General features: G+C 40.3%; 1 protein-coding gene across 3 annotated transcripts in view; it reads left to right on the plus strand.

Annotated features, from left to right (window-relative positions):
- The window catches only part of zfhx2 (zinc finger homeobox 2), a 17,817-nt gene extending 9,585 nt beyond the window's left edge, over positions 1-8,232 (plus strand). For 2 of the 3 annotated variants that reach the window (XM_051683064.1, XM_051683067.1), the window contains exons 2-5: positions 662-820; positions 911-971; positions 1,660-5,522; positions 5,680-8,232. In XM_051683064.1, the coding sequence (XP_051539024.1) occupies positions 662-820; positions 911-971; positions 1,660-5,522; positions 5,680-6,054 (4,458 nt within the window). In that variant the 3' untranslated portion in view covers positions 6,055-8,232. The remainder of the gene's footprint in view (positions 1-661; positions 821-910; positions 972-1,659; positions 5,523-5,679) is intronic. The other variant, XM_051683065.1, reaches the window with a different exon arrangement.
- The last annotated feature ends 2,811 nt before the right edge of the window (positions 8,233-11,043 follow it).

Genomic DNA, 11,043 nt, shown 5'->3' on the forward strand with positions numbered 1-11,043 from the left:
GAGCATGTGTCACAGCCGACAGGCCAGGAGACAGGCCCAGGGAAGCCGGGCCGCTCAAGTGAAGTCGTCGCCCCATGCGCCTTGGACCAAGGAGGAGAGTGGACCTTTCCCTGTCTTCACTACTTTTCCTTCACATAGCCCTTTCCACCACGAAGGCCCCAGATTCCCCTTTGTTTTGGACATTTTAAATAAATGGCTCTCCGAGGCCAGATGCAACACCCGCTGTGTCCGTCTCTTGCTCACCCGCTTAAAAGTGTTGTCAGATTTTCCTTCTTATTTGAAATATGTTATTTTATCGTAATCTTGACCAACTGTTTTTGAGATTTCGGGCTTTCCCTATTCAAGTAGATAGGAGCTGCACTTTCTTGACGCTTGTTTACATAGAAAAATAGCTGCCCAGACTGCCCAAGAGTGTTCCAAAAACAGCCGTCGAGTGGACTGACTTACCTTGAAAAAGAGACTGTGTTGAAAGGATCAGAAAATGCGTTTGGACCGTTCTAATTCCCAATATGTTTGTTTACATTCTTGACATGGTCTATAATATAATCTAAACTATATGTTGGAGCCTTTTGTAAATGAGAAATAATATTTGTAAAGTAAAATATTTGTTATGTTGATCGATACAATGTTACTTCATTTAGTAGTGCCAATTTGGTTTCAGGAGGAGCCAGGAGAAACGCTGGGAAGTAGCAGCAACAGGGTGTCGATGTGGCTGTGTCCTCTGTGTCAAGAAAGTCAACCAGACCGTGTGAATCTCTCTCTTCACCTGTCAGAGAAACACAGTGTCCTCCCTGCTTGCCTTGAAAAGTTACTGGATATTGTGAGTGTATTTACAGAGATAGATTGCATATTTTGAAAAATAATTTATTTGTGAATCTTAACTAAATATTTGGTTGCTTGTTTTCATAAGGCTGCCCCCAAGCACCCTTCTATTGCTGAGGATGAAGAATCCAAAGTCCAAAATGATGCAGGTGAGTTTTGATCCATAATATTCTCAGAAGTGTTTGTATTTGTGCAGTATTGCACCCAGATCCTGGGTTGCAATGTCATTGATACCAGGCTTAGTTTATGCACCACTGGACACACAGTTGACTATTGGTGACCACCTTGCCTCAGTAGTTTCCATGGCAATGAAACACCTGTGGGTTGTAGCCTATTGAGGGAAAGAGTGTGGGCCCCCACAAGTATTATGTTTTAATAGCGACTACTGGAAATTATTGTTAAAAAGAAGCTCCTGTACTATTTTATTACATTCTACTGATTTCTTTGAAAAAAGGACATGTTTTTGTTTTGACATTTTACATAATATGTATTGTAAAAGTCCACATGACTTTCTTCTGTGGAACTAAAAGGAAGATTTTGGGCAAAATATTGGGGACACTTTACCCCATTCTACAGCCTCAGTCACCTTTCACTTTAATTGCACCTTTTTTCCATACAATGAAAATGAATGATGACTAAGGCTGTTGTTTTGCCTAACATCTCTCTTTGTGTTCCATGGATGAGTCATATGGGTTTGGAACACCATGAAGGTGAGTTAACGATGACAGAGTTTTTGTTTTTGGGTGAACTATTTAAGAAATATCAGATATTTTTTTTTTTTAAATGTTTACTAATATTTTTTTTTATTTTTATTTTTTTTATTTATATATTTATCAGATGACACATCTCAGTGGAAACATTTAGAGAACACAAAGTCCCCCTCAATGGCTTCCCAAAATGAGAGTGAATGTACAGATGCAGGTGACAAAGATGGTTCTTTTCATGAAAAAGATATTGATGAAGAGATGGAGGAAGTAAGAAATGAGGATAGTGATGATCAGGACAATGTTGAGCAAACTGTAAAAACATCAGAGGCTTCTGTTAGCAATGGCAGGTCCGCTGGTAAAAACAATGTAGCCTCTGAGGGTGATAACCGTCCATTCAAGTGTAATGCATGTTTGGAGTCATTCCCCAGCAGAACGGCTCTGAGTGTTCATTATAATTCAACCACCCATATTCAGAGGATGAGAACAGGGACAGTGAAAGAAAATGACTCGACACCCTTCCTTGCTCGACCTTACGTCTCCAACAAACCATACCAGTGTGCCGTCTGTCGTGTCTCCTACAATCACGCTATCACCCTGGAAAGTCATTTAAAATCTGTTTTGCACCAGAGTCGCAGCAGGAGTGCTGGGAATGCTACTCCTAGTTCCACTGCAAATACAGGAACTGGAACCATGGTTACAAACATGGCTGCGACCACCGTTGGAAACACCACACAATTAGTTAACGCCTCCACCAGCAATTGTGTCACCCAAGCAAACCTGACTGCATCAGCAGTAATGACCAAAGACGGAGAGCAGGTGCAGCCTCAGCTAGCACCCTCATTACTTTCTTCTCCAGTGGCCTCTGCACAAGCAATGTCTGCTATTCTCACTCTCCTGACTTCCAGCCCAAATTCTCTCCCACACTCCATCCTTCCTTCTCTCTTTACAACTGGGGCATCTGCAACACCTGGGGCAGCTACCCCACAGCTTATATCCCAGCATCAGATGCTCATGCCCCTGGTGTTGAATGGGCTCCAGACCCAAATTCAGGGCCAGAATCCAGAGTCTCCGGACCAGCTTTTGCAACAAGCAGTGCCAGTTCTTGGTCTCAGTGCCGCACAACAGGCTCTCTTGGCCCAAAGACTCGGTGGCTTACAAAGTCATTGGCCTGCATTTGGCCTCCCTACCACCACCCAAATTAATTTGGAAGAGACAAAAATGACAGAAATACAAAGTGAGATAAAAGTTGAGCTGTCTGATCAGCAAACGTCACAGAAATCTGATGAGGACTGGACAACTGATGTAAAGAAAGAGATGTGCAACAAAGTTGTAAACAAACTAGAGCTCGGCCAATTGAAGGATAAGAACATGGTTGATGGCATGATGTGTGATGAAAATGAGCAAGAAGAAAGTAAAATAGAAAATGAGAGAACAAGTGAGGAGGTCGATGCAAACTCCAAAGTAGACCATGTTCTCAGCCATACAGGTACTGTTAACAGCTCTTGTCCTGTTAACTGCACCTTTCGTAACACTAACCTTGCCTTAAGATCTTCAGGCCATAAGAGTGCTAAAGCTCATCCCCTCTTGTCTTCAGGATGTCCTATGCTGACTGAGTTCCAGACTCAGGTTCTGTGGGCCTTTCTAGAGTCACGAGATGAGGCTGAAGGATCTAGCCCTCAGCGGGAAGATTGTGAAGCCCTCGGCAGAGAGGTGGGGCTAACTGGGGAAGAGGTACGCAAATGGTTCTTGGATGCCCGGAATGCCAAAAAAAGGGACCGATTAGACAGCTTCCATGATGAGAGAGATAGAAGTTTGGAAGATGAAGAAGGTGATTTAATGATAGATGAGGGTGAAGACGAAGACAGTCCATCAGCTACTGGCAGTTATGCAATTGACTTATCCTGTAGTGCAGAAAGAGAGAGAGAAAGTATTGGTAAGGGAAGCCCACGAGAGCTGCTTTTGACGTCTGACTCTGAAAATGAAGAGTTCTACACCTCGGTTATTGTGACTGATGAAGAGAGTCAAAGCAGCTCTGTGAGGGAAGAGTCAGGTAGCCTGATCAAACAGCTTTCACAGGTAGAGACAATAAAAGGTGAAAGGTCAAGTGGTGGTGGAAAGGTTCTTCGCTCTACCACAGTCTTCCTCTCGGATGCTGAGGATGAATATGATGATGAACAGAGCACAAAGAGAAAAAAGAGAAAGAGTGAGATTGACAAGGAAGATGTGGAGATCAAGCGAGAGAAACAAGATGTAGATGTTGATCTTCAGTTGGAGGCACAAGCAGACCCTCCTACTCCTGTTGCAGTTGATCATCAGGGCATCCCATCTGGCATCTTGCAGACCCTGCCCCTTTCCCTCTCATTGGCTCCACTTTCCACCCAGTTATATAGTCCCTATGTTCTCTCACTTCCTTCATCAGTCGTTGGGGTTGCTAAAGGAGATCGGGGTAAAGTGACAGCCTTTTCCAACCCTCAAGCAGTTGCTGCCACTTCTCTTACACACCCCTTATCTAATGGTAATGATTGTGAGTCTGCTTTGGATCTAAGCATTGGGAAAAACCACAGCTCTACAATATCATCATCTGTCTCTTCAGCCAACATGTCCTCCTTACAGAAAACTACTTTGCTTGATGGCCTGGGACTGAGACCAGCAACTGTTGGCGTTCCTGGAGATGGAGGGCTTATTGTTGTTCAGGTAAAGCCAGATTCTACCATTGCAATCCCATCTTCCAATAAAAGTACTATAACAAATCGCAATAATTTGGCTAAGACTAGCACTGTATACATGAGGGCAGCAGAAAAAGTTAACACATCACTCATGGGAAGGGAAAAAGAGAAGGAACGAGAAAAAGAGAGAGAGCATAAAAGGCCTAAAGTACGGCGGTTCAGGGACATGAGACGATCCAGGACCATCATTCATGCTGATCAGCTGGATATTCTCTATGGATGCTATTTCAAAGATCCAAATCCAGGAAAACACGAATTTGAACAAATATCCGAGTGGGTTAACCTTCCAAAGAAAGTGGTTCAAATCTGGTTTCAGAATATGAGAGCTAGGGAGCGCAAGGGAGAGGTCCGTTTTATCAGTGATGGCACTTTGGCAGCTGTTGGAAAACCTCTCATTAAATTCACGTGGCCACTCTCTAAGCCCATATTCTCAACCCCACCTAAATCTAACACAAGTCCCTCTACTGGCTGGACCTCTTCAAACCCCCAGATTGGAAATGTTCCTCCAAAGATTAAGGTGGTCAAGGAACCTCTGAAAGTCCCCACTCAAGGTCCAAGTAGACCAAATGAGAAGCCCCCCTTCACTGTTGTGTCCACAAGTCCATCATTAGCACCCAAGACCAAAGCAGAAACAACTCCCATTACAATGGTTAAAATAGCTCCCAAGGCAGTAGCCAGTCCACTTGCAGTTCCTTTGTTAGTCAGTGGGACTCCTACATCTCAATCTGCTCAGAAAAGGAAGCTTGAGGAGGTAAAGGCTGAGTCAGACAATACAGATGAAGAGGATGTTGATTTCAAAGGAGTTGAGTCTGGGACTATCAACCGCATGGTGCCAAAATTGTCCACAACGCCAATTAACAAATCTTCTGCCTTGGCATCTCAGAAACACAATGGACTCAAATACTGGTCTCAAAAAGGTCCATTCAAGATAAACACTCTATCAAGAGAACAGTTAGGCCTAAGCTCCCAGCGACCTATATCCACCCCCACCACACCATCCCCTGTGACAGTTACTGCATCCTGTGGTCAAAGCCAAAAAGAAACAAGTTTCATGCAGCAGAACTCCACCCCAAGGCGACCTCGAACTCACCTGAACGGTCTTCAGCTGTCTATCCTGCAGTCATGCTATGAGACATGTGCTCATCCTAATGCACTGGAGTGTGATGCAGTGGGGACACAGCTTGGGCTTCCACTAAAGGTTGTGCAAATTTGGTTCCAGAATACACGTGCAAAGGAGAAACGCTGGAGACTGCAACAAGAGAAGATGGTAAGACAGTCTTATATTGCAAACCAACACCGTTTTCATTACTACATTTAGTGTCTATATTTTCTTCAGAAAACTACTCTCTGGTTTTACTGATACAACTTTTTTTTTAAAGAATTAAATAGACATTCTCTCTTTTTATGGTTACCTCTTTACACAGTCTGCTAATCCCAGAGACCCCTCTAAGAAGGTAGACATCAGTTCCGGTAGCTACCTACAATACAATGCCCTCCGAGCCAACCGTCCCATCCTGCCCAAACCTGTACAACTGACAGTTGTGGAACCTACTCCGTCATATACCATCGGCCAGTCAACAGGCCGTGAGACTCTAAGAGGCAAGTGTCAGGCCTGTGGGGTTGAATTTGAATCCAGGGCTGCAGCACGTGACCATGTCTTCTCGTCTCGGCATCTTGCCACACTGAGAACCACTAACTTCGGTCAGCCAGCATTGGTGATGAGCAATGGATCTGGTACTGGATCTACTGGTGTTGCTAGCCAGTCTTCTTCCCCATCACCAGCTAGCAGCTCCAGCTAAAGAATTAAAGCTGGTGCAGTTTGTGGATGCACTAGACTTGTTGGCTTTCAATAGACAGAATATGGGTGCTGGTCTTTTAAGCTAATGTTCTTTTCGAGGCTCTAAGAACAGAGTGGGCCCAGATGACTCTGACCATCTCCACTTGCTCTCCTTGGATATCAGCAAGACATTATTACATAGAGTGTATGCTTACAGGGCTCCTTTTAATTAACTATTGCCACAGCATCATTTTACTATAAATAATCTACTGAAATAGTAATCATGGACATGCTAATGCTTATGTGATTATGGTCCATTTTTCACAACTTCATCTTGGTTATGTCTGGTAATAATTACTCACATTCACACAAAACACTTTATTTGATTGGGAGAATTTATGGTAATGAAGCACCCAAAAACTCAACCAAAGTGCTATGGGTTGTCAGTTATGTTTTGGTACTGCTTTTGCTTGAGCCAGGGTGGTTTTTATTAGCCTGTTTTAAAGCCTATATAGATAAGTTGTTTCTAAACTAATTTATCTTCGGTCGTCAAAGAAAAGTATTCTGTAAACAGAAGTTTTTGATAACAACTGGTTTCGTTGAAAGAAATGTCTATACTAACAGTTGATGGTAATGAAATATTAGGGATGAAAATTAAAGCAGAGAATATGTTTAGTCTGGAATCTGGATAATTTGGGAGAGTGTTCTGAATCCTGACACATTAAAACAAGTAAGTTGTGAACCATAGAATAGCTATTTTTAAACAGCCATCATGACAATCCTATATTCATCAGCAAAGCTCTAGTTGAAAGTTTAAGGTGTCAGATGGTCATCATACAGCACTTTGACCCTTTTAAAATCTCAGACATGTTTTATAGGTTTTTGTGTTCCACAAAATAAACATAATTTTGTTGTATGGTGAAATACAGTAATGGCAAATGATGATAAATTATTAATCAGCTTTTAATGTTATTTTTAAAGAATTTGCATTGCACATAGTGAAACATGGACAAAAAATGAATCAGACCTAGCCATTGTGAACGAAGCCAAAGTCAAGTCTTTACTTACACAATTTTATATAGATTTGTGGAACATTGAAAATCCTATACCTTTATACCCTCTGAGCAAAACCATTTTGTTTAGTTTAGGGAATATCCCCAGCTTGTCAATATGAAATAGACACAAAAGTCATTTATTTATGGTAAAATCAAAAGCATTTTAGAAGTATGGGAGAGAGATGTCATTTTTTTTCTTGTTTTTTTATTAAGCATTTTGTGTTGTTGCAAACCAAGTGCTCATACTGAGTAGATTAAAGTATTGTAAACCCACCAGGAGAAAAGACAGTGCCATTTAGTGGACCTGGAAACTATTCATCAGGGCAACAGGAGGTGCAATTTGAAGGACATGAAATACTAAAGACGATTTTCCTTTTTGGTTTTATTTTGTATATTATTATTGATACTATTAATACTTATAACAAAATGCAAAACTAAAAAAAAATAATAATAATTTTTAATGAACTATATTAAGAAAATGATATTCCAAAGTTTTTTCTCTTGTTTTGTCTCATTAAAGAAACCAAAAAAGCAATCTTGATTGGAAGTGTTCATAATGCAAACCACAAAGGAACTCCCCATACCTTGACACTTTGAACTAGTCCAGGGTTTAAGCATGAGCTACAGATAGAGCATTTTAGACAACTCAACTTGGATCACTTGAAATTCATAGAAACATTCTGTTTCAGTATATCCCAGCAAATACAAGTTGTTTTTTTTTAAATGTAGTGTCAAGTTGTAGCTCATATTGAATGAACATGGACTGGGTTGTAGTGCAGTGCTACAGGACGTGGGATCGCATGGTGTAGCACTGTTCGGAGTATATAGGTAGAATATGGAGAAATGCTTTATATTATCTTTTCACTTTTTTTCATTGACACTTATCACTTACTTATAACTGTACTACTTACTATTTGTTTTTTTTTAGTACTCTGATCACTGTTTTATTATTGATTCATACCTATTTTTAATGGCATCTCAAAGTTAGAGATGTTATTGATATGCATATTGAATGATAATGGTGGCAGTCTTGTTATGAAAATTTGACTTGATTTAGCTTGTTTTCCCACTCACTTGTACCTCCAGTTTGCGTTGGTTCTCCTTTTTTTCCTTATGCAGAAAACAAATAAACTGAAGTTTATGTATTGATGTTTCCATTCCTTATAATAGCCAAATGATTTATACTGAACTATACATATATATATATATATATATATATATAATTGAAGTCAGAAATGTACATACACTTAGGTTGAAGTCATTAAAACTCATTTTTTAACTACACAGATTTCATGTTAGCAAAATATAGTTTTGGTAAGTCGTTTAGGACATCTGCTTTGTGTATGATGCAAGTAATTTTTCCATCAATTGTTTACAGACAGATTGTTCCACTTTTAATTGACTATATCACAATTCCAGTGGGTCAGAAGTTTACATACACTAAGTTAACTGTGCCTTTAAGCAGCTTGGAAAATTCCAGAAGATGATGTCAAGCCTTTAGACAATTAGCCAATTAGCTTCTGATAGGCTAATTGTATGTGTACCTGTGGATGTATTATAAGACCTACCTTCAAACTCAGTGCTTCTTGGGTTGACAACATGGGAAAATCAAAAGAAATCAGCCAAGCCTTCAGAAAAAAATTGTGGACCTCCACAAGTCTGGTTCATCCTTGGGAGCAATTTCCAAACACCTGAAGGTACCACGTTCAAACAATAGTATGCAAGTATAAACACCATGGGACCACGCCGCCATCATACCGCTCAGGAAGGAGACGCATTCTGTCTCCTAGAGATGAACGTAGTTTGGTGCGAAAAGTGCAAATCAATCCCAGAACAACAGCAAAGGACATTGAGAAGATGCTGGAGGAAACAGGTAGACAAGTATCTATATCCACAGTAAAACGAGTCCTGTATCAACATAACCTGAAAGGCTGCTCAGCAAGGAAGAACCCAATGCTCCAAAACCACCATAAAAAACCAGACTACAGTTTGCAAGTGCACATGAGGACAAAGATCTTACTTTTTGGAGAAATGTCCTCTGGTCTGATGAAACAAATATTGAACTGTTTGGCCACAATGACCATCGTTATGTTTGGAGGAAAAAGGGTGAGGCTTGCAAGCCGAAGAACACCATACCAAACATGAAGTATGGGGGTGGCAGCATCATGTTGTGGGGCTGCTTTTCTGCAGGAGGGACTGGTGCACTTAAAATAGATGGCATCACAAGGAAGGAAAATGATGTGGATATACTGAAGCAACATCTCAAGACATCAGCCAGGAAGTTAAAGCTCAGTCGCAAATGGGTCTTCCAAATGGACTATGACCCCAAGCATACCTCCAAAGTTGTAGCGAAATGGCTTAAGGACAAAGTCAAGGTATTGGAGTGGCCATCACAAAGCCATGACCTCAATCCGATAGAAAATTTGTGGGCAGAACTGAAAAAGTGTGTGTAAGCAAGGAGGCCTACAAACCTGACTCAGTTAGAATTTGATGAAAGAAATAAAAGCTGAAAGAAATAATTCTCTCTTCTATTATTCTGACATTTCACATTCTTAAAATAAAGTCGTGATCCTAAGCGACCTAAGACAGGGAATGTTTTCTACGATTTAATGTCAGGAATTGTGAAAAACTGAGTTTAAATATATTTGGCTAAGGTGTATGAAAACTTCTGACTTCAAGTGTGTGTGTGTGTGTGTGTGTGTGTGTGTGTGTGTGTGTGTGTGTACACAGTACACAGCATAAATGAGTACACCCCCTCTGAAACCTAGCAAATTCATCTCTCTCTCTTTCTCTTTACAAATAAGACATATCTGGTGTTCATTTATAATATAATGTTTAAGCAAATTTGCTTAATCAGATACTAATGAAACATGTCAATACTAAACAAGAAAAAAAAATATTTATCAAAATGATAAAAAGCCATGTTGCAAAAATGAGTACACCTTCCTGAAAGTTATAATATAAAATATTTTCTGGTGCTAGATGAGGGACATTGATCAGCAGATTATTCTACTGCACCATCACACTCAAATAGACATCATTTAAAGTGTAAAAGTTTTACTTATCTCATTGAATCACTCTCAGACTCAATGCTGACAACAAATGGACCACATGGGAGAGAATTGTCAAGTAAATGAAAAAAGAAAATGATTTAATTGCACAAAAGGGAACAATGGTATTAGAGTATTAGCAAATCACTGTTATTGGCTCAAAACACAGTAGCAAAAGTAACAGAAATTCAAAAAGAATGGACTTGTGACAAGATTGCTGAGATGTTCTGTCAGTCGCTGTAAGCTTTCACCTCATGAGGAGTGATTTTTGCTAAGAATTGCCAAGCACGTGCCTCAGAGCTGGCAAAAGCTGTGGGAAGCCAAACTGGAGGGATTGTTTCATCTCACATAGTAAGACACACTCTGCAAAGAAGTGGAATGCATGGTTGTCATCCACACAGGAAGGCACTGCTGAACCCAAAGCATAAAAAGCTTGTTTAGCTTTTGCCAAGTCCCATACTGATAAAGGTGCAGACCTTTGAGAATCCATAAGCTTGTCTCATGAGCCCAAAGTCATTTTTTGTTTTTTGGATCTGATGGAATCCAAAATGCATGGCGTCACACGGGAGTGCAGTGGGAAGTGCATGGTACCCACAGTGATGGTAAAGTTCTTATATGGGGATTTAGGTGTGCTGAAGGTGTGGGGGAATTGTACTTCATCAATGGCAAAATGAACTCAGATTTTTTTTTTTTTTTTTTATCTTAAAAGAGAAGATGCCACCCTCTCTTCCCACCACAAATTAACTTGCACACTTGATGTCAAGAAGGGTCAGAGCAGTATTTAAAAGTTATGGAGGACTTTCTAAGTACTAAAATATTGTACGCTATTTGAGTTTATTCAAGGGTGTACTCATTTTTGCAACCCTTTACAAAACTGCCTAATGTAATTATTTTACAGATATTGAT

Source organism: Myxocyprinus asiaticus, chromosome 41, assembly GCF_019703515.2.
Source record: "Myxocyprinus asiaticus isolate MX2 ecotype Aquarium Trade chromosome 41, UBuf_Myxa_2, whole genome shotgun sequence".
In the NCBI taxonomy this organism is placed as follows: domain Eukaryota; kingdom Metazoa; phylum Chordata; class Actinopteri; order Cypriniformes; family Catostomidae; genus Myxocyprinus; species Myxocyprinus asiaticus.